Here is a 21802-nt window from a genome sequence, read left to right on the forward strand (position 1 = left end):
TTACCATTGGAGAATTCAGAATCAGCATGTTAATATTATCCTTCACATCGAACCGTACACGTGTCACGTAACACTGGCTTCACAAAATTCTTCTGGATAACAAAGCCCATAACATACGAGTTCCATACAATCAAAGATGACACTAGCTAGACATTTTCGTTTTCATCTCCCCACGAATCAAAGATGGCTTTTGCCATTGCTTCTGCTCTCACTTCCACACTCACATTATCCACGAGCAGAGTCCAAAATCCTACCCAGAGAAGACCACATGTAGCGTCCACATCATCCACCGGTGGAAGATTAATGAGAGAGCGCTTGGTGGTGGTTCGTGCCGGCAAAGAAGTTTCTAGCGTCTGTGAACCACTTCCTCCGGACCGTCCTTTATGGTTCCCTGGTAGCTCTCCACCTGAATGGCTCGATGGCAGCTTACCTGGTGATTTCGGTTTCGATCCTCTCGGTTTAGGTACATATACACGGAATCTGTCGCATTCGACTCATAAAACTCTGACCAAGTGTTTTATAGACTAACCAGTTTTTATTTCATAGGGTCTGATCCGGACACCCTCAAATGGTTTGCACAAGCTGAGCTTATACATAGCCGGTGGGCAATGCTGGCCGTGACCGGTATCATAATACCAGAATGTCTCGAGCGGTTAGGTTTCATTGAAAATTTCTCATGGTATGACGCAGGGTCTCGTGAGTACTTCGCGGATTCCACTACGCTGTTTGTGGCTCAAATGGTTTTAATGGGCTGGGCAGAAGGTAGAAGATGGGCTGATTTGATTAAACCGGGGTCTGTTGACATAGAACCAAAGTACCCGCATAAAGTAAATCCTAAACCGGATGTTGGTTACCCTGGAGGTTTGTGGTTCGATTTTATGATGTGGGGGAGAGGTTCTCCTGAACCGGTAATGGTTTTGAGGACTAAAGAGATTAAGAACGGACGGCTCGCGATGCTTGCTTTCCTTGGGTTCTGTTTCCAAGCTACCTACACTAGCCAAGATCCAATTGAGAATCTCATGGCTCATCTGGCTGATCCTGGTCATTGCAACGTCTTTTCGGTGAGTTAAAATTGTTATGATCATTTATCATAGATTCATGGTGATGATATGTGTTATGTGTATTGATAAGACTTCATTGGTACGTACTTCTTTTGCAGGCATTTACATCACATTAATGAGGATTAGCTTGGGGCGAATATAATATTTTTTATATATTTATGGATGTTGAACTTTTGTATAGTGTCACTCGCCGTTGTTACAACTTCTGCTTACTTAATTAACATGTAAAATATATTTTATATATATGTAGAAGAAAGAAACAAGAAGAGAAAATGAGCATTATTATATTAAAAGTCCTACAAACGACTCACTTGGACGCGACTTGCTACATAAACTTAAAAACATGAACTCCAAAAAGAAAAAACGACAAAACTGACCAACATGAAACGAAAGAAAAAAAAAAAAAAAGAAGAATCCATACACTCATGTGATGCATGTGATGTAAGGACAAGATCACTCTTCACTCTTCTTGTTCTTATCACATTAAGACAATACTTTCAACGTAATCCGTGAAAGCAAGCACCAGAGCTGATCCAAACGAGGGTGTGATTTCTTCGAACCAAACTTCCCTCGAACGATTCTTCTTGAGATCAACATAGAGAATATGAAACTGACCAAGCTCATCACGAGCAGTAACTATAAGCTCACCACTACCAGCAACAAAACCCACCACACCTGGCCAAATAAGATCATACGGACACATCTCTCGAGTTATGAAGATAGAAACCTTAGACCACTCATGTTTCTCCGCATCTTCCAAAACCCATAAATCATATGTGCTTGTAGCTTGTGTAGCAAGTAAACCTAACTTCCCTTGGTAGTCCAAAAGGGTATAGAGACCCAAATAGACACCATGAATACTACAAGCCTCGGCCGGCATTTCAATGAACTTACCAAACTTTTCCGTCCTCACATCGAACCTCACAATTTTCGCTCCATCCCCCGTATAAGCACCATAATACAGAACCCCGTGGGTGCATACTCCTCTGGTTTCTGGAGAGTGGAAATTCTCATCGGCCTCGATCATTCTCCACGAACCTTCATCTCCAAATGTGAACACTTCCACTATATAAGGAGCTATTAAATGTTCTCTTGACAAATACAAGACCTTGTATTGATAATTGATTGGATCATATCCCATATACCATGTCGTGAATTGTTTACGGGGACCGCAATCGGGAAAAAGTGTGATCTTTTTCGTGACAGGATTGCATATCCACAGTCGAAACATGTGTTCGACACATATCAAGCCATTGACGCAAACAGGCATACAATAAGAAGTACTATCGATATTGGTAACTGAAGAAGGTGGTTGAGATAACGAGAAGAAATTCCAGCGAAAAAATGTGTTTGTATCACGGAAAGCAAACATGACACGTGACTCACGAGTAGAGGCTCGAGATTGGTATAAGTTGATGAAATGTCGACTGCGGATGATTGAGTAGCAACGCTTGGATACGCATAGAAATCTCGCTAGTGATTTCACAGGCAATCTTAGGAGAATTTCGACCAAAGGGTCTTCAGGAATCATAATTAACTTAAGAAAAAGCTATAGTACTTTTTTTTTGGTTTTTGATAAAAGTGTTATACATCTTTCTCATCTATATAGATTGTTGTAGGATTTTATCTAAATATATAGATGTATACAATGGGAAGAAATTTGTTTAGTCATTAATGTAAGATTGACTAGACTATTTTATAAAATGAAAAAATGTATTATTAATTAATATCGTATCCAAATAATTAAGGCAATTCATACAAGAACTACGACTAAATATATTCTGTATACAGTAATTTAATTTTTAATCCAGCATGTTCAGTCAACTTTTTTAAAGCATATAATCAATGTTACCAAAAATCGCTAGGCGCTATCTGGACGGTGGACTGATGCCTAGCGCTTAGACGATTGAGGCAGAATGACTCAAATACTATGCGTTGGAAAAAAAATAAGAAAAGAAATATAACTTTATATCCATAAATAGGATATATAAAGACATAGGCAAACATGATAGTCAAAAGTTCTAGTAGCACATTATCTTTATTTGCTTTTGAGTCTTTTAAAGCTACATTTTTAAGGTGAACAAAACCTTAATAGTTGAACCTTTTTTTCTCACTATTTTTCTATGTAAAAACAGTTCAAAATTATCACATATATCATTAATCTATAGACTTTTAATCAAAAATAGTTTTAAATAGTTTTTTTTCCGGTAGATTTATTTATTGCGTATAGTAAAATCGCAGTGGCTCCTCTAACTGACCATTTTGTACTATTTTTAGAACCTTACCTATAACTATTTTTGTATATTAATTGATTTCAAATATAGATGTGGCTAATTGAGTCAATTCTTAATGTAATACATCTAGATTCAATATAAATGAATATACAAAAAATAGATATAGTTCTTAGTTGATACGACTATATTGTGTACATTAATTAATTTGGAATCTAGATGGTTAAGTCAATTTATCTAAATCCTATAACTATTATTGATAGATTAATTGATTTCGAATCTAGATATTTACGTTACTGTTTACTGTAATGCATTTGGATTCGAAATAAATTAATATAGACAAATAGCTGTTTTTAGTAGAATTGAAAAACTATTTAACGAATACCATTATGGATTTATGGTGGATATTTTACGTGAACTCTTTATTTTATTTTTTTACGTGAACTCTTTATTTTATTGTTTTACGTGAACTCTTTAGTTTAGTTACATAAAAAAAAGATTGCGAATGTAACGTAAACATTTGACGTGAACGTTGGACAACAGAAGAAACTATATAATGTAAAAACCTAATAACGACTTTTAATGTATTATACTTATCGGTTTATCATATCACTAAAGACGAAAACGTCGAAAAAGATGATTGGCTAAATGGTTGAACCAAACTAAACCGGTTGTTTAACTTACCGGTTTGGTTCGATTACTCAATCGAATCGGATCGTGCACACACCAAACTCTCTTCACCAGCTTCTGACACAGACTTTGCAACTCTCATGACGGATCTTTGCTTCTAATTCACTATTTCTCGGCTAGATCTGTGGCAAAACCAGAACCTCAATGTTTCTAGTTCCTCGTTAATCGAATCATGGTGGAGAATTTGTTTCCTTCTCGATTTCAATTTCATCTTCAGAGACTTGACCCGAAGCGTCGTCTTACTTCTCTCCTTGCTTCTCACAAAACACTCTTCACATTTCTCTGGATCACTGCCTTTGGTTCCGTCTTTCTATGGCAGCGAACGGCTTACATCGAAGGCGGCTCTGGAACTGGTCCTGTCGGAGGAAAGTTCACAATTTTCGGTAAGATCAAACCGATTCAGCCAATTCCCCGATTGAGACCTGTGGTGTTTGATTTGAAGGATTTTGGAGGTGTTGGAGATGGGTTTACGCTTAACACTGAAGCATTCGAGAGAGCTGTGATTTCAATCTCTAAGCTTGGGGGAAGTAGCGGCGGAGGTCAGCTGAATGTGCCGCCTGGACGGTGGCTTACGGCGCCGTTTAATCTCACTAGCCATATGACTCTGTTTCTCGCAGAGGATTCCGAGATTCTTGGTGTTGAGGTTTGTAAAATGTTTTGATTTCCTCTTGTTTTGCTTTCATTTCGAAACAATGAAACGAATGCAAAAGATTGATTGGTAATTGTTTACTGAAAGTCAGACTCTTTAGCTCTGTTTAGGTCAGAATTGCAGAAATTTAAGCACCACTAAGCTTGGAACATTAGATTTGTAGGTTACAGGTCACTCACTCTAGCCAAGTTAGAGTACAAATGACTGTGTTTGCTTGTTGTGTGAAGGAACATAATTTAGGAGATTTTGAGACTTTGCGTGATGGATGTGTGCGTCTTGTTTACTTAACGTGTCACTTTAATTGTCAGGATGAGAAGTATTGGCCTTTAATGCCACCATTGCCTTCATATGGTTACGGTAGAGAGCGTCCGGGACCTCGTTATGGGAGCTTAATCCATGGTCAAAACCTCAAAGATATTGTGATAACTGGTTAGTGGTTTTCCTCTTTCGAGTTCATGTTTGTGAAATTGTGGTAACCGTGTTAGTAACTAAGGGGTATAAGGAACAGGTCATAATGGAACAATAAACGGGCAAGGACAATCGTGGTGGAAGAAGCATCAAAGAAGACTTCTCAACTATACGAGAGGGCCTTTAGTTCAAATTATGTGGTCTAGTGACATAGTTATCGCTAACATTACAATGCGTGACTCACCGTTCTGGACTCTGCATCCATATGACTGCAAAAATGTAACAATAAGGAATGTCACCATCTTGGCTCCTGTAACCGGAGCACCAAACACTGATGGAATTGATCCAGGTATGTTCATTTACCGCTTATATCTGTTTTCCGGTTATTCTGTACTCATTTAAAACGTTTTGAACCATCTTGTTTATTTCCGTAAACAGATTCGTGCGAGGATATGGTAATTGAGGACTGTTACATTAGCACCGGGGATGATGCGATCGCGATAAAGAGTGGATGGGATCAGTTTGGGATTGCATATGGACGACCTTCAACAAACATTCTTATTCGTAATCTCGTTGTTCGCTCTGTTATCAGGTAAAGTATTTTCTCATTTCTCATCTTACACCGCAAAACTTTGAAAACGTTTTCTTTTAAAGCAAAAGAATGAAAGTGTTCTATATGTTTTGACAGTGCTGGTGTATCAATCGGAAGCGAAATGTCTGGTGGAATATCTAATGTGACGATCGAGAACCTTCTGATCTGGAACTCACGCCGTGGAATCAGAATTAAAACGGCTCCAGGACGAGGCGGTTACATCAGAAACATAACCTACAAAAACCTAACACTAGACAATGTTCGGGTTGGGATAGTGATCAAAACGGATTACAACGAGCATGCAGACGATAATTATGATCGGAAAGCATACCCGATACTTTCGGGATTCAGTTTCGCGGGAATCCACGGACAAGGAGTGCGAGTGCCGGTCCGGATCCATGGAAGCGAACAGATTCCGGTAAGGAATGTGACGTTTCGGGACATGTCCGTTGGGTTAACGTACAAGAAGAAACATATATTCCAATGTTCGTTCGTGAAAGGACGAGTGTTCGGTTCGATATTTCCTCGACCTTGCGAGAATTTTGATGTTTACGACGAGGAAGGTCGTCTGGTTAAGCCTGCAGCTGAGTCCAATGTGGCGGACATTGACTACGACATTTGAATGTTTTTTCAGTTCATTGTCATTTGTGTACATAAAAGTAAATTTTGGGACACAAAAATGAAAATTATTTTTCTTTGGACCATTTCTCTTCGTCGTTGGGGTTTTCTCATTCTGATAAATAGTTGTAATTTTAATTAAAGTAATAAATATAAATATTTATCACAAATAGGTCAACTAAAGATAATTCGTTGATGAACAAGCAATATATTAGAACAAAGGAGTTAAGTTGCTTTATTGATCGAATTAAAGAATAAAATTTGGATGAATACAGAACTCAAACTCATAAATGTTGTTGAGGTTCATAGTTTTGCAGTAGAATGCTTAGAAAAATCAAAATCTCCATGTTGAGGTTATTAATATTGAAAGCACGTGTTGTTGTATTCGACTCAATTACTAAACTCGCATGTTAACGCATGACACATGATAATATCGGCATATTCAGTGAACCAGGTTGGTTCATGATCCCTTCCAAAGCGGACTCACACCTTAGACTCGGAGCTCACACGCCAAATCGCTCGGCTAGGTTTTGATAGCCAACTCCGGCCAAAAAACCAATCGCGAGAATGTGGTTTTTGATTGACCCAACTCACATTTTGACCTAGCACGAAAACCAAACACCAACATGAAATAAGATAAACTATTCAAAATATCTAGTTTTATATAAAAATCTTAATTTAATGTCACGAGAAGCATGTTCGCACTACTAAAGTTAATTAGCACAGTTTCGAACATTTATATATGTATATTCTGCAGAACACCGACGACTCCAATAATGGTCACGACTCACGACCCATGTGGAGTAATAGTTTTCCTTCTTTTTTAACATTTATAAATTTTAATATTTATTTTCGAAAGGCTAACAAACGCATGCGTACCTTTACATGAAACAAAAAGAAATTGTAGAATAATATTGTTTGAACATTTCTAGATATTCATGTGCATATTGTTCAAAACTTGTGTATGATTGTATCATTGATTGTTACATAAGTATTTGTTAAACAAATAAAAACTATACAACGTGGCTACGTATCAATCTATGCTTAGCAAAGTCAACCATGTAAATTTTGTAAGTATTACCTTACTCTAAGAAAATAAAACCCTAAACGAACAGATAGGCTTGCACCTGTATAATATATTAGACATTACAAGTCTCTACAATGTTGGTTTATCATTAACAAGGACTAAACAATATACTATAATCATACAATAAATTAAGAGTCGTAAATTAATGGTAAACTCAACTAATGCATGAATAGTTGTAAAAGTATATATATTTGGACACGTTACTCAACTTGCATCGCGGATCTGTATTCCTTCCCAACCACTACGTACACGCATTTCCCACGAGTTTGACGATCTTTCTCGTTTAATCTAATCATATCTACTTTTATAGGCTCCATAGCCCACATTTCATATCTTATAGTACGTTCCAACTTCTAACCAATAAACTCAAAACTAGTTGAGTTTTTTAATTAGTGAAATATATCTTGAATTTTATATATCTAATCTTGCACCAATAAAGTTTCTGTCAATTATGTAAAAGAAAGACTCGTTGTATCAGTATGGGACGACTTTTTCTTCTGAATTGTGTCGATCGAGTCCATATTATAATACTTTGTCACGTACTTTGTTTACTGATTAATTTAATATAATTGTGTCGCATTATCCAAGTCTAATTAAACATTAATGTGTATATTATACACCAAGTTACAATTACAGATCTATCTCTTAGTCGTTTTATTATGTATAGCCTACAATGAAACATGACATCAACGTATAGGTGAAGCTGAAGCCTATACATAAAAGTAAGGTTTTGGAGTTTGTTTCATGTTTTAAGGTTTTAGATATTTTGTGATCGATTTGCATGTATAGGGTTCCAAATATCTGAGCTTTGGCTTGGTCTACTTTGAGAAAGCAGCTGTAGAGATCAACTTTAGCCGTTTAGGTGATAAAATCACATTAGAACTCTATAGGTCGCGTAGCAGCGTATAAGAGCCCTGGATACTGAAATACAAGAATCTCTCCACGCGTAGAAAAACGAACCAACCATGATAAAACACGTGTCATATCGAATAGGTACAGACAACGTGCACTTGCCAACCTTCTTTCCTTGTAGTTTCCTTCTTCTTTGCTTCTTTTTTTCGTTAAATATTGATATTGTTCAAAAAACGCATAACAACAAAAACGTGGTCGACGGAACATGTGGGTGGTGGAGTTGTCTTCTTTAGGGGACCACTCACTAACGCCGTTTACTTTCCCGCTTGGACGATAACACCCTTGATATATGGATTAGTCTCTCTTTTGCTTTTGGATATCTTAATATATTTTAATATGTCCATTTTTATATTGACGACCATTTAATTAGGTCTCAGTTTGTATTATTGATTTTTAGGTGCCAAGCATTACTTTCGTTACGTGTAATCTTTTGATTATTCAATCAAATTATCATATGGTTCATGGCATTTTATCAATTGTGACGGTCGACATGTGGGTTGACTTTGATGTATGACTTTTAGCTTGTGCCTCATTTTTATTCCAACTCGACAACTAGCAGACTTTATATTTTAATTTATTTCTTTCTAGATATTAGACAATTCTTAGCTTGTCTCTCTGCATGAATCACGCGTTAATATACTTATAATAGTAAGTTTTAAAATGTTTCGAGTATAATATCATATTAGATTTCAATTATAATTGTAAGATTATTTAGTCTCAATGAAGAGCATTTAAAAATGTGAAAGAGTTTAGGCTTTGACTGTTGACTGGTTCTAACGCGTTTTGCTTCTTATTTATACAAAAAGATTTTATTTTATTTTAATTAGAAATATTAAGTACTTTTTAGACGTGTTTAGGTTGATTAATTTCTTGTTAACATATCCGATAAAAAAAAACAGCACCAAAATCACGACGAGAATTATGCCTACGTTACGTTGATAATAAAGATTAGAGATAAAATGTAACCTCTCTTCTCTTTACATCATTACATGCATCTTGTGTTTTATTTGACTTTATTCTTACCAACAAACAACCAATGGATAAATTAGGCTCGTGAAGGAGGGCAAACTCGTAATTTCAAAGAAACGGAAAGCGTCAGAACGTGGAGAACAGTGAACCGAGACACATTCCCGATTTTTCTAAAGAAACAAAATAAAACACGTGTTTTTTATACCATAAGTAAAGTAGTAGTATTTATTAAACTATTAATATATAGCTTTGTTATATTGGAGGTAGGAAGAAGAACTCTGCAACCAAACCAACCAACCCCAAAGCCAAACAAAGTTTTATAGAGACCTTCCATTTCTCCCTCTCGTGACAAACGCAATTTGCAGAGAAGCAACAGCAACAACAAGAAGAAGAAGAAAAAGATTTGAGATTACTTTGTATCGATTTAGCTATTCGAGAAACTCTTGCCGTTTGAAAGTTTTAATTGTTAAAGATGTCGAGTTCTATGGAATGTTCTGAGTTCGTCGGTAGCCGGAGATTTACTGGGAAGAAGCCTAGCTTCTCACAGACGTGTAGTCGATTGAGTCAGTATCTAAAAGAGAACGGTAGCTTTGGAGATCTGAGCTTAGGAATGGCATGCAAGCCTGATGTCAATGGTAAGAAACCTTCTCTTTCTCCTAGATCCACTTCTTTTTTCGTTTTCTCTGTTTTTTATTTCTTGAATCTTGATCTTGAAAACTTTTCAAGAAAATTTTGAATCGATTTCAAAGAAATTAGGGAGAGTTAGTTTGCTAAATTTTGACATAGAAAATGATTGGAGAGAGTTCTAACTTTTGGATCATATATATTTGCAGGAACTTTAGGCAACTCACGTCAGCCGACAACAACCATGAGTTTATTCCCTTGTGAAGCTTCTAACATGGATTCCATGGTTCAAGATGTTAAACCGACGAATCTGTTTCCTAGGCAACCAAGCTTTTCTTCCTCATCTTCCTCTCTTCCAAAGGAAGATGTTTTGAAAATGACACAGACTACCAGATCTGTGAAACCAGAGTCTCAAACTGCACCATTGACTATATTCTACGCCGGGCAAGTGATTGTATTCAATGACTTTTCTGCTGAGAAAGCCAAAGAAGTGATCAACTTGGCGAGCAAAGGCACCGCTAATAGCTTAGCCAAGAATCAAACCGATATCAGAAGCAACATCGCTACTATCGCAAACCAAGTTCCTCATCCAAGAAAAACCACAACACAAGAGCCAATCCAATCCTCCCCAACACCATTGACAGAACTTCCTATTGCTAGAAGAGCTTCACTTCACCGGTTCTTGGAGAAGAGAAAGGACAGAGTTACGTCAAAGGCACCATACCAATTATGCGATCCAGCCAAAGCGTCTTCAAACCCTCAAACCACAGGCAACATGTCGTGGCTCGGTTTAGCAGCTGAAATATGAATGCTAACCACCCTCAAGCCGTACCAAGAAATTCTTTTGACGACGTTGCTTCAAGACAAGATATAAAAGCTCCTATCTTCATGCTTTTTGATTTAAGATACAAACTACTCAATGATTAGGAAACTTCATATATTTGTATGTATTGATTAGTGATCAATTATTGTTAGTATTCGTTATAGTCTGTTTTTCTACTAGTTATTGTCGCCTGTCTAAATCCCCTTGCTATGGGTTATCTCAAAATTAGTTTCGTATGTAACTAATTTTGTAAGAACAATAATTTTTGTTGACGAACCATACTATCAAATACTCTAAATTATATCTTGATAAATCTACCTATCAGGTAAGTAGGTGTGTTTTGTTTTCATTTGTTTACTTGTTACCTACTAATCTCATATTTTATGATTCAAATTCAAACCCGTGAATTATGAGTTAGTAGGTAGGTTTAACAACATGTCAACAACTAAAGAACAACGTGACATCTAAACCAAACCAAAACTATAGAGAGTTCAGAGTAGTCGTAGTCTCGTAGAGATCATTCATATAAATAAATCGCATAAACACCAAAATCAACTCTTAATTCTTTCCTAATCATCATTAATCTCTAATGGATTCCGAAATCGCATTCGACTATTCTCCGAGGTTTCGTATATTCAAGAACGGTGGCATCGAACGCCTCGTACCCGAAACATTCGTCCCACCGTCACTAAATCCCGAAAACGGCGTCGTATCTAAAGATGCCGTCTATTCACCGGAGAAAAACCTCTCTCTCCGCATTTACCTCCCTCAAAATTCCGTCTATGAAACCGGCGAGAAGAAAATCCCACTACTCGTCTACTTTCATGGCGGAGGATTCATCATGGAAACAGCTTTCTCTCCAATTTACCACACTTTTCTCACATCGGCAGTTTCAGCCACCGATTGCATCGCTGTCTCAGTAGAATACCGTCGTGCACCTGAGCATCCGATTCCAACCTTGTACGAAGATTCATGGGACGCGATTCAATGGATCTTCACTCATATCACAAGATCTGGTCCTGAAGATTGGCTAAACAAACACGCCGATTTCAGTAAAGTCTTTCTCGCCGGAGATAGCGCCGGAGCTAACATCGCGCATCACATGGCGATTAGAGTAGACAAAGAGAAACTCCCCCCGGAAAATTTCAAAATATCGGGGATGATTCTGTTTCATCCGTATTTCTTGTCAAAAGCTTTGATTGAGGAGATGGAAGTGGAAGCGATGAGATATTACGAAAGGCTTTGGAGAATCGCGAGTCCTGATAGTGGAAACGGTGTGGAGGATCCGTGGATTAATGTGGTCGGGTCGGATCTAACCGGATTGGGTTGTAGGCGGGTTTTGGTGATGGTGGCGGGAAATGATGTGTTGGCTAGGGGAGGTTGGAGTTACGTGGCGGAGCTGGAGAAGAGTGGATGGATAGGGAAAGTGAAAGTGATGGAGACTAAGGAAGAAGGTCACGTTTTTCATTTGAGGGATCCTGATTCTGAGAATGCTCGTCGAGTTTTGCGCAATTTTGCAGAGTTTCTTAAAGAAGAAACATTTTAAGTGACGTCGTTCAAATGAAAAATGCATAAAATATCGGTTACCATGTCAATATATACTAATTAAGGTTTGTATGTTTCATCAAACACTAAATCTTTTATTTTGTAGTAGTACTTATAATTGTTAGTTATTCTGTTTTATCCACACTATATTTTTTTTTCTCGTCATAGAAAACTCAAAACGAAGCCTTAACAAATAATGGCTATGTGCCAAGATATACAACACTAGAAAAATTCTGTGGTTTTTGATAGAATCAACCAGACCACTCACAAATTCATATAAGGAATATTCCGGGGGAGGCAATCTCTTCTCCGGTTAGAACCTCAACACTTGTCAATTTATGTTGCTCTTTTAAACTATCCTCCATTATCTTCAACGATCTACACTCTTTACTACAAAATCCTTCATCTCCTCTGCACACATATAGAAACTCTAATCAAATTCACTTTCTTTGGAGTTGTTGTAATCCAAATATTTGTCATATGAATTATAAAAAAGGGTACATTGGAGGAGCTTACTTGTACATGTAAATGTCTTTGCCTTGAAGTTTCTTCTTACACAAGCAACAAGAAGTTAGAAAATCTGGACAATCTCTCAATACCCGCCTCTCCTTCGCCGGTGACTCCTCGGCGATTTCTATCGGTTTTCTCCATCTCTGATCACCGTTCAATAGATTATGACCAAATTCAAACTCTTCTTCCTTGTAATAGACTTTGGTCAGGCCATCACGAGTCGTGACGCAAGTGTATTCCTCAGAGTCAGATAGATCAATCCCCGCCGCGAATTGGAATCTCTTGGAATATCGAGCCAGGTCAAATCCTTTGGAACCGGCACCGGTATGGCAAACCGGATTGATCCCGATGCTGGATTTCTCAAGCGCAGCGACGATACCTAAACCAATTCCACCGCCATTATCGTACCTCTTCGAACTTCCAGGCGACGGGAATTTCATCATATCTAAAGGACTTGTTTGACTAGCCGTGAAATAATCCGGCGAAATAGTGGAGTTTTTACCTGGAACCACCATGTGGGAGAGTTTCCAGGTCATTGGATTGCTTGATAACATATTAATCGAGAACTGAAAAAAAGAAACAGAAAGATATATGACGATGAGAAGAGCAATGGAAGAAGCAAATCTTATAGGAAAATCTGATTGTGGAGAAGAGAAAGAAGATGAAATGGAGAAGCTACAGACTTAGCCCCACCGGATATCCGCATTTCTTTACGGGTCGGATATTCGCATTTTGTTAATAAAGCTCTTTACGTTATCTATTAAACTCTTTTTCCTTTCAATATATCCAGATTCTATTTTTAAAAAATTACTGCATATTATATTAACATTTTTGCCACTTGTAAACATATAATGCAATATGTAATTTGAATTTGAGACAATTACGTAACTAGATTCTTAATTCTTCTTCTTCTTTTTTTTTTTTTGAATATAACTAACTGTAGGATTTGTCAAGTTAATAGTTAGTGGCTAAGAATATTCGTTTTGGTTTAGATAAATTATAGTAGCATAATTTCATAACAATTTTAAACTATTTGTTTCAATTTTTTTAATTCCAATTAATCCTTGAATTTCACTGGCTTAATTGATTACTGAATTGTATATTTTTTTTTCTTAAAAGATATTCATTGAAATGATTATATTGAAAACCCTTAAAACATTAATAAGGTCGTTGTCAAATATATCAGAAAATAAATATATAAAAATTAATAAGACAAATACCCTTATTGCCTTTGTTTGAATGGGCCTGAAATATTATTATTAGGCTTAATCGTACAACTTAAAGTAAAAATTGTAATTGAAATTTAATAAGACAATACCCTTATTGATTTTAATGGGCCTGAAGTATTATTGTTGGGCTTAATCGTACAGTTAAAATAAGATTTGTAATTGGGCCTAGTGAAAGCGATTGGAGTGGATGATATCATGATAATATGATCAAATGACGTCAGAAGATCCAAATATAATTGTTTTATTAAGTTTGGCCTTTTCCCATCTGAAAAATCTAACACGTGGGAAAAAAATAGTGAATGAATAACTCTTTATCCCAATGATCAAAAAAAAATTGGGTAAAGAACTACAAAAAAAAATAAAAAACCCAAGTCAAAATTTTCAGATTGTGAATAATGGAATTCAAAAATTCCAAAGAAACATGGAACCATCGGCGTAAGTCTCTTCTCCAAGCTGATAATAATCTTGTGTAGGCGAAAGCTGCTCTCTGAAACGATCACCGGAGTATTCATCGGAGAAATCATCAAACCCAGGGAATAACCCAAACTCCGAAGCGAAGTTACCCGAACCAACCGTCGGAAGCATACTCAAAAACTCCGAATCAACGTCCATCGATGTTGAAGCAGATTCTTGCCGTATCTCGTATCCTGCTCCGCCACTTGAATCATCCTCCGCCGAATTAGCGAACCTCGCAGCAGCTTCTCTTATCTCAGATCGCGACAAGTTACGTCCGCCGGAGATCACCGGAGGATTATCAGGGAAATTGAACTTTGCGTTGTTGCCACGGAGACAATAAAGAGCCGCGTCGAAAGCACGCGCCGCCTTCTCAGGAGTATCGTAAGAGCCCAACCAAATACGTTCTCTGCTGTTGGGAAGTCTGATCTCTGAAACCCATTTTCCCCATTTCCTCTTCCTCACTCCTTTGTACTTTGACTGCATCGAAGAAGACGACCCTTCCATCACGATTAAACCAAACAAAGACGCGATTGAACCAACCCGGTATGATTTCTCTGTTTTCCGGTTTAATTTTGTTCTGTTAAGTTTTTTCAGTGAGCTCTGTTCTTCAGTGTTAGTGTTGATTTGAATTGAGATAATTGTATTTGGCGCTTCAGAAATTTATTTATACGAGTGAAATAAAAGAGTGAAGAGTGAGTTTTTGACTTTTTATGGCGCGTGAAGAAGAAAGAAGGTCAGCTTCAAAGGTCAAAGGGAGCGCGTTTGTACTTAAAACGCCGCAAAGTGTCAGGGGAATGGACACGTGGCGGATGTTACTAGAAGCTTGAGTCTTAATGTGTGTGGGTCACAACTCACACGGGAAATCTCAGAGACTGTTTGGTTTTCTTGTCCTTGTCCTTGTTTTTCACGTGATTCTTTCTTTAACTCCTCTCTTTTCGTTTTCAAACGTTGAAATGTTGAATATTTCGCTGCGTCTAGAGGATACTGGTATAAAAGAATCTGAAATGATCCCTGATTCTTAGGAGGCACTGAAGAGAAGAAGAAGAAACGACCAAAGATTCATGATTAATGAAGGTAATTGTTTAGTTACATTAACATTACATCTTAGTATCTCTGTATAAGATATGCTCCTCATAGACTTGTCAAGCATTATACTTGTTATACAAATATGGAAACAAGAAAGTACAACAACATCAAGTTAGAATGAAAAATCAAATCACTGTCCTATAAAAATGTTTATATACCGTGCAGTATCTTCTTCTTCTCAGTTTGTTGTTTGCAGTACATACACACAAAAAAAAACATGTACTTTGCGATGGCCTCGAATGATAATGTAAGTTGACTTGGTATATTTGCATCTTTTTATTTCTATCTGTTGAAAGAAGCTGCAGCAGAAGTGTCTTCATAGTGTACTTTCCAAGCATTTCCGCTGTCTGTTTCGCTGCAGGCTTGGTTTGTGGTTGGGATAGCTGCAAGATCTCCGTCTAAGCTCATTTGCTGAACTTCTACTGATGATAGTATCTTTATGTTCTGCACGCAGTTCACAAACTCTCTGTGGAAAAAACAAACAGACAAGAATTATCAGAATTGTTCAATCTTGACTGTTACAGATAGATTTTTCAGGTCTGGAACGTACTCCCAAGGATCATCACCAACTAGTAAAATATCGTTTTCGTGATCGGTGTAGACGAGTTTCCAATCAGAGGTTAGCGGATCTTCGAGCTGTCCTTCGATGCCAAACATTCTCGCTAAGTCATGCCTAAGTTCATCATAGCCGCTATAACGGGTAACATCTATTGATCTACCTACTGACCCTCGTTTTTGAACCTTCAATGATTTAACAACTTTCGGCATTTAGCATTCGAAAATTAAGAAGCAAAAGATTAGAGCTATGGAAAGGGAGAGAAAGATCTCTAACCTTTGTATATGTTCGCATTCGTTGAGTCTGATTGGGCCACAGTCCTCCACCATTCATGATTCCTGAATCATTGATGCCGCCAACCTCATTTGAACATCCGGGCTTAAAGGGAATGCTGGGAATACCAAATGACTGAGAACTGATTGCAGCACTGGACAGCTCCGTCTCAATGTCTCTTGGTGTGTTGCCATAGTTGGGAACCAAGTTTTGAAAGTCCTTTTGAGAATAGAGTGGATCAGAAGTTACGGCTTCGAGATTACCAGGGAAAGCTAAGTTGTTTCTTGGATGATGAGATTGGCAGTCTCCATCAAAACCAAATGATGGTAGTGGGAAAGTTTGTTGCTGCTGTACAGGGCCAACAACATCAGGACAGTACGTCGTTCCCGCTGTGGATACATCGATTTGATCTGTTACCGCGCTTTTAAATCTGAAATGTTCACCAGCACTCTTCATATTCATCATGCCTTGACTGATCCGGCTCTCAGTTTTTGTATAAAGCTCTTGGACCGGATTGCTTGCGCGCTCAAAGACTGAATCAGATGCAGATACAGATGCAGCTTGTCCTTGCTGTTGATTTCTGCTCAGGAAATTTGTCGGTGAAACATTATCATGTCCCGTGTTATTGGCGGAAGGTGAGGTTGAACAAGAAGGAGCTTCTCCATCTGTGTGGCCAGAATGTGATCTTCCAGCGGCTACAAGATTTTTGTTACTCATCTGTCCTTGCTGCTGAGGACTCACCTGAATCTGTGGAGGCTGCATGAAAGTTGAAGCTGGGAAGCTGTTATTACCATGTGCCAAGGGCTGTTGATTTTGAGACGACAGAAGTTGTTGCAATTGATGGCTTTGTGTCTGCTGCAACGCTGATAATTGTGGCTGTAAGGATGAGCTTACTGGAGGAATCGACTGCTGCTGTTGCTGCTGCTGTAGCTTCTGCAGTAGCTGCAACTGAAGCTGTTGTGAAGGACTTGGTTTTGATGATTGTTGTTGCATTTGGAGTTGCTGAGGATTTTGGGACAGATTTTGTTGTAATGAATGGAGAGAGGACTGTTCTTGCTGGTTTCTTAATAACTGGCTACTGTTATGCATTTCCAGTTGCTGCTGAAACTGCATTTCTTGCGCAAACGATGTCATTTGAGACAAGCCTTTATTCCCCATAGAATTTATGTTCTGGTGTGTCATTTTAGCACCAGTAGGGAGCATTGACTGCTGCTGAAGCTGAGACTGAGAGAATCCAGTAGGTTGGTTTGGACTTTGACAAGAGACTTGGTTAGCAACAGCAATCGTACCATTGTTATAAATCCCTTGTTGCTGCACCTGTTGCTGTGACATCTGTAGTTGTTGTTGTTGTTGCAGTTGTTGTTGTTGGTGTTGGTGTTGTTGTTGTTGTTGTTGTTGTTGTTGTTGAGATTTCACCATGGCTGGTTGTGCTTGCATCTGTTGGCTGATATGGTTAACCGTGTTCGGTTTGTTGAATTGGGAATTTGCGGAAGAGAGGTTTGGGGATTGGAAGTTCAACAGCTTGGAAGGGTCGTTGGAAGCAAAATTGTTTGGTAGGTTAAAAGATGAGAGCGCGGACGGGAGCTGAGGAGTAGCAGAACCTGACAATGGATTGTTTTGCTGCATACTCATCCATTGAACTAGACTTAAACCAGGGAACATCGAACTCTGTGCGTCCTTCATCCCAAAGTCTTCTCCCATCCAAGGCATTGCTCTTTTGAAAGCATTTTCCATGTCTAACTCATCATCTGCAACAAACCACCAAGGTTAGTATCCGGAAACTCAGTCAAAGATCTATGGGAAAAAAATGAACGAAAGCAGTAAACTCACCTGGCATCCCGGGTTGCCTCGGGTACTTAGGTCTGAAAAATGGAGGAGGACATATGTAAAAAGGAGTTATGACGGGTTCGATTTCCCATATGGATACTCGGCTTGGCCTATCTCCAGCTGTTGATTCATCCCATCCTACCTGTTTAAACCATGAACAAAAGATTCAGAAGAAATGACCATCATAAACAGTTTAGCATAACTCGGATATGTCATTACCTGAAGATTACGCCATTGTGAGCCTTTCCATCTTACAGGGTCAAGATCACTAATACCTGTGACTGTACCCATATATCTACGAACCCCACAATCCTCAGTCTCAAACATCATCCGGAATCTCATTCCTAGAGATACTTGAGCGTATAAGGCTTTGTTGTATTTGGCTAAAGGAACTACAAACTCTGAAGGACTTGCCCTTGGATTGAAGAAGATGGTAAAAGGGCTACTATTGGCATTAGCATGAGCTGCAGCTGCAAGTATCCCAATGTGCATACTGTCGCTGGATATGACCGATGAGGAAAGAGTCGGAGTTTGTCTATTTGCACGTCTTATACCCAACATCAGCTGTGATTTCTCATCTCTGCAAACCCAAGTACCCTTATGAGAAGATGAAAGTCCAATTCTGCTTAATGTTTTGATCAAAGTATGACTCATACCTTACAAACAAAACTGAATCACCCGCAAATAGTCTCTTTGTGCTAACAAAAACGCTCCAACCTGTGGTAAGCAAGTGTCTTTTTGGTTGGCCTGAGATCAGATTACATCAAAGAAAACAAATCAGGTTGAAGTTTTCAATCTTTTAGACTAATAAAACAAACTTTAGATGATTCAAACCTCGATAGATATGTCTGAAAGTCCATGTAGTATCATGTAAATCTTTAGCTACAATCTCTTGCGCAGGCGGTTGCATCGAGAAATCCTATTTTAAGCACCCTTAGAACTTTTAGCAAAACAGATTCAAAAGTTTGAAGCAAAAGAAACTGAGAGTAGCTTTGATCAGAGAGACATACAAGAGGAGGGAATATTTTCTCAGCTGCACGACGCGGTACAGAGAATCCACCATGAGTGCTTGTGTCACTTGCAGTAAGAGTCTTGCAAAAAAACTCAGTAGGTTGTCTGTTTAGCTTCAAGCCCATATCAGAAGCTAGCAATGCTTCTCTATCATACTGTCACACATTTTGAGCAAAGATCAGCATTAAAGTCCTCAACTTTAAACCAAGATAGCACAAGAAGAATGATATAATTCAGACCTTATTCACAGGTTGAAGAGTCATTTGTGCATAGACTTCATCTGTTTCGGTATCAGCCTGATTCAGAATTTCACAAAAGTCCTGATTAGTTCATCTTCTTGTTGATTCACAAGTTGGAGTCAGAAGAGACTTACATGTAATGTAACACTGTGAAGCAAGCAAATCAGCTTAGAAGGAAGATTTGGGTAATTTGGTATAAAATCTGTTTGCTTCTGCATCGATGCTGCAACCTGAAAAAAGGTTTCATTGAACATATTACTTAGATTGCTACCAAAGGTTTCAAAATAGTTTGAAACGCAATGAACTTACTTGCTCGCTGTGTCCTTGAGGGAAGTAAACCACAAGACTTCCCACAGGAGGTAATGAAACTAAAGGCCCTGCACAAGCGTGCCATAGTTGAGAATTGATTGGCTTCTTCTCTCCTGTTCATCATCATCACACACATATTCAAATCTGTTAAAAGTGATAGAATTTTTGCATAGTTTCATTTAAAGTCTGGAAATTTTATGAGCGGCATTTATGTTTCAACCACTTTATTAAATAAAGTGATAGAAGAACTCGATTTGTGACTTTGTGCTGACTCCAAAGTTGAAATTGAATAACAAAATTCATTTTTTCAATGAGAAAATCACAAACATGAAATGCAGAAACTCCTTGATGAAGAAATTGAATAGTATAAAATCTGGAAAAGAAGAAGATAAATATAAAGCTTGTGTACCTTCGTTGGAACTTGGAAGAAATCCATTTGATGGAGCTTTCATGGTTTATAGAAAGAACGAAAAAATTGGTTTGGTGCAGGGAAGAAACAGAGTTCTTCTTCTTCAGCAAAATTAACGAATCTGTATTTGCTCAAGAGAAGAGCACGAGAGAAACTAAATAGTAATAATTTTGGAAACAAAAATCATTCTGCTGCTAAGGAAAAAGAAACAAAAGCTTTTTTCTTCTTTTTAGTTCATAAGAATATTTGAAGCTTCAAAGCAAATTTTTAAGCTCTTAAAAAGCTTTGAAACTTTTCTTTTTTTTCTCGTGTTTCTGCAGATTCTCAAGTGTTTTTTCAAAAAAATAAAAACAATAATCGATATTGAGATTTAAGCCGATTGGGATCGGATACATGCGGAAAGATGAAATCTTTTCTTATGCCTTCTGACGTGGCACCCCACTTGATGTCTTCTTCTTGTCGGTCCCACCTTTTTTATTTCTTTTTATTTTTATCTTTTCCGATTATAATTTACTGTTGTTGGAAAAACAGTCCATGGTTTTAAAATCTGTTAACTTTCCCTCGTTTTTATAACCATATTTTTAATTTTTTACTTTAGTAATACGGATTTTCTTATGAATGAGGTTATACCATAAACCCGGATATATTGAGAAAAACCTAAGGATTAGGTTCGGCGGACCGAAAATTGCAAGCCAAATGGGGACTTAAATATTTTCTAATCCAAAGTTGTAAACTCTTGGTTACCAGAAAAGATGTCCCACTTTTTTTCTTTTATATACATATTTTCTGTTATAATATAGTAGTAGCTAATAAGTTTATTCATTTATATGGATTGGTCCAAATTGAGACATGTCCGTATAATGCGAGAAAAAAAAAAACACTACTAGTAATTTAATGACTTAATTATGATTAGAATAATATTCCTTTTGATACGCAATGGAGCACCCACTAGCCGCAAAAGGAGGAGAACTTCACATGTTTACAGAGCTACGGACATCATTATACTCCAATTAAAGCTAAGCCTTCATGTGTAATTATTAATTTTTCAGGCAATTATTTTATTCATCTTCTTCTTTTTTTAATCAATAGTATAAAGTGTTCGTTTTTGTTTTAATTAATGTATAAAGTTCTTTACAATTAATCTGGACCGGAGTAGAGTTGTTCCTTACTTTCAGCTCTCTACGTATGCATATAAAATGTAGTTGTAGAGCCTTTTTCCTTTCAACGCCGATCTTTCTTATGAATTTTGCTTTCAATTAACATATACTATAATAGTATTGTATTTCTGAATCTCAGTATACATGTATTTAGTGGGGGAGGTTTTGACCTAATTATTACCTTTTTGTTGATTTATATGTAATTAGGGATTTTCTATGTTTAGACAAACGGAAATAATTTGGAACATTTAAATATCTTTCGAGAACAACTCTGACTCTTTCCAAAGTAAATATTCTTCATTGATATCATGTCAATACATTCATTGAAAACATGATGTTATTTAATTAATATGAATTATATATAAAAGATTCAAATATATAGTTTATGTTTTGATCAAAACAGAAGAGGGTTAATAAATTAAAACATTTCACATGTAAAAGAATTCAAGTGGTAATCTTTTGGTGAGAACATATGAGATGATCACACCTCCAAATGGACATTAAACAAAAACCATAAGAGCTCATTAATAT

The 21802-nt window shown here is 37.4% G+C and overlaps 8 protein-coding genes, 1 long non-coding RNA gene and 1 other non-coding gene across 14 annotated transcripts; 4 read left to right on the forward strand and 6 right to left on the reverse strand.

Moving 5' to 3' along the window:
* The first annotated feature begins 7 nt into the window (after window positions 1-7).
* On the forward strand, window positions 8-1350 carry Lhca6 (PSI type II chlorophyll a/b-binding protein (Lhca2*1)). The gene is made up of 3 exons (NM_101773.3): window positions 8-463; window positions 547-1061; window positions 1160-1350. Exons 1-3 carry the CDS (start codon window positions 184-186, stop codon window positions 1175-1177), a joined length of 813 nt encoding a protein of 270 aa, NP_173349.1. The 5' UTR covers window positions 8-183; the 3' UTR covers window positions 1178-1350.
* A 114-nt stretch (window positions 1351-1464) lies between these two features.
* On the reverse strand, window positions 1465-2592 carry AT1G19160 (F-box family protein; the record flags this gene model as incomplete). Its single annotated transcript, NM_101774.3, has 1 exon — window positions 1465-2592. One exon carries the CDS (start codon window positions 2590-2592, stop codon window positions 1540-1542), a length of 1053 nt encoding a protein of 350 aa, NP_173350.2. The 3' UTR covers window positions 1465-1539.
* A 1387-nt stretch (window positions 2593-3979) lies between these two features.
* AT1G19170 (Pectin lyase-like superfamily protein) lies at window positions 3980-6384 on the forward strand. The gene is made up of 5 exons (NM_101775.4): window positions 3980-4625; window positions 4940-5060; window positions 5140-5388; window positions 5478-5631; window positions 5728-6384. The coding sequence occupies exons 1-5, from the start codon at window positions 4155-4157 to the stop codon at window positions 6251-6253; spliced, it is 1521 nt and encodes a 506-aa protein (NP_173351.1). The 5' UTR covers window positions 3980-4154; the 3' UTR covers window positions 6254-6384.
* Window positions 6385-6510: 126 nt separating this feature from the next.
* Window positions 6511-7375, reverse strand: AT1G08925. 2 transcript variants are annotated; one of them, NR_143440.1, is made up of 2 exons: window positions 7331-7375; window positions 6634-6851 (listed from the first exon to the last, which is right to left on the reverse strand). It is a non-coding gene; the product is annotated as an uncharacterized misc_RNA (transcript). The 2 variants fall into 2 exon arrangements; NR_143439.1 differs by lacking the exon at window positions 7331-7375 and having other exon boundaries at window positions 6511-6885.
* An 856-nt stretch (window positions 7376-8231) lies between these two features.
* On the reverse strand, window positions 8232-8449 carry AT1G05473. Its single transcript, NR_138904.1, has one exon. It is a non-coding gene; the product is annotated as an other RNA (long non-coding RNA).
* Window positions 8450-9154: 705 nt separating this feature from the next.
* On the forward strand, window positions 9155-11046 carry JAZ1 (jasmonate-zim-domain protein 1). 3 transcript variants are annotated; one of them, NM_001332386.1, is made up of 3 exons: window positions 9155-9209; window positions 9298-9852; window positions 10051-10998. In NM_001332386.1, the coding sequence occupies exons 2-3, from the start codon at window positions 9690-9692 to the stop codon at window positions 10647-10649; spliced, it is 762 nt and encodes a 253-aa protein (NP_001319041.1). In that variant the 5' UTR covers window positions 9155-9209; window positions 9298-9689; the 3' UTR covers window positions 10650-10998. The 3 variants fall into 3 exon arrangements, with proteins under 3 accessions (NP_001319041.1, NP_564075.1, NP_973862.1); NM_101776.3 differs by lacking the exon at window positions 9155-9209 and having other exon boundaries at window positions 9433-9852; window positions 10051-11046; NM_202133.1 differs by lacking the exon at window positions 9155-9209 and having other exon boundaries at window positions 9492-10998.
* Window positions 11047-11200: 154 nt separating this feature from the next.
* On the forward strand, window positions 11201-12355 carry AT1G19190 (alpha/beta-Hydrolases superfamily protein). The gene has a single exon (NM_101777.2). The coding sequence runs from the start codon at window positions 11254-11256 to the stop codon at window positions 12208-12210; it is 957 nt and encodes a 318-aa protein (NP_173353.1). The 5' UTR covers window positions 11201-11253; the 3' UTR covers window positions 12211-12355.
* A 34-nt stretch (window positions 12356-12389) lies between these two features.
* Window positions 12390-13595, reverse strand: AT1G19200 (cyclin-dependent kinase, putative (DUF581); the record flags this gene model as incomplete). 2 transcript variants are annotated; one of them, NM_001332387.1, is made up of 2 exons in its annotated part: window positions 12390-12620; window positions 12726-13595. In NM_001332387.1, the coding sequence occupies 2 exons, from the start codon at window positions 13271-13273 to the stop codon at window positions 12482-12484; spliced, it is 687 nt and encodes a 228-aa protein (NP_001322166.1). In that variant the 3' UTR covers window positions 12390-12481. The 2 variants fall into 2 exon arrangements, with proteins under 2 accessions (NP_001322166.1, NP_173354.1); NM_101778.2 differs by having other exon boundaries at window positions 12398-12620; window positions 12726-13234.
* Window positions 13596-14171: 576 nt separating this feature from the next.
* AT1G19210 (Integrase-type DNA-binding superfamily protein) lies at window positions 14172-15066 on the reverse strand. The gene has a single exon (NM_101779.5). The coding sequence runs from the start codon at window positions 14906-14908 to the stop codon at window positions 14351-14353; it is 558 nt and encodes a 185-aa protein (NP_173355.3). The 5' UTR covers window positions 14909-15066; the 3' UTR covers window positions 14172-14350.
* On the reverse strand, window positions 15061-20511 carry ARF19 (auxin response factor 19). Its single transcript, NM_101780.4, has 12 exons — window positions 20115-20511; window positions 19706-19818; window positions 19531-19626; window positions 19397-19453; window positions 19157-19312; window positions 18981-19065; window positions 18803-18893; window positions 18366-18726; window positions 18150-18288; window positions 16323-18067; window positions 16041-16231; window positions 15061-15956 (listed from the first exon to the last, which is right to left on the reverse strand). Exons 1-12 carry the CDS (start codon window positions 20155-20157, stop codon window positions 15773-15775), a joined length of 3261 nt encoding a protein of 1086 aa, NP_173356.1. The 5' UTR covers window positions 20158-20511; the 3' UTR covers window positions 15061-15772.
* Window positions 20512-21802: the final 1291 nt, after the last annotated feature.

This window comes from Arabidopsis thaliana (assembly GCF_000001735.4).
Source record: "Arabidopsis thaliana chromosome 1 sequence".
In the NCBI taxonomy this organism is placed as follows: Eukaryota; Viridiplantae; Streptophyta; class Magnoliopsida; order Brassicales; family Brassicaceae; genus Arabidopsis; species Arabidopsis thaliana.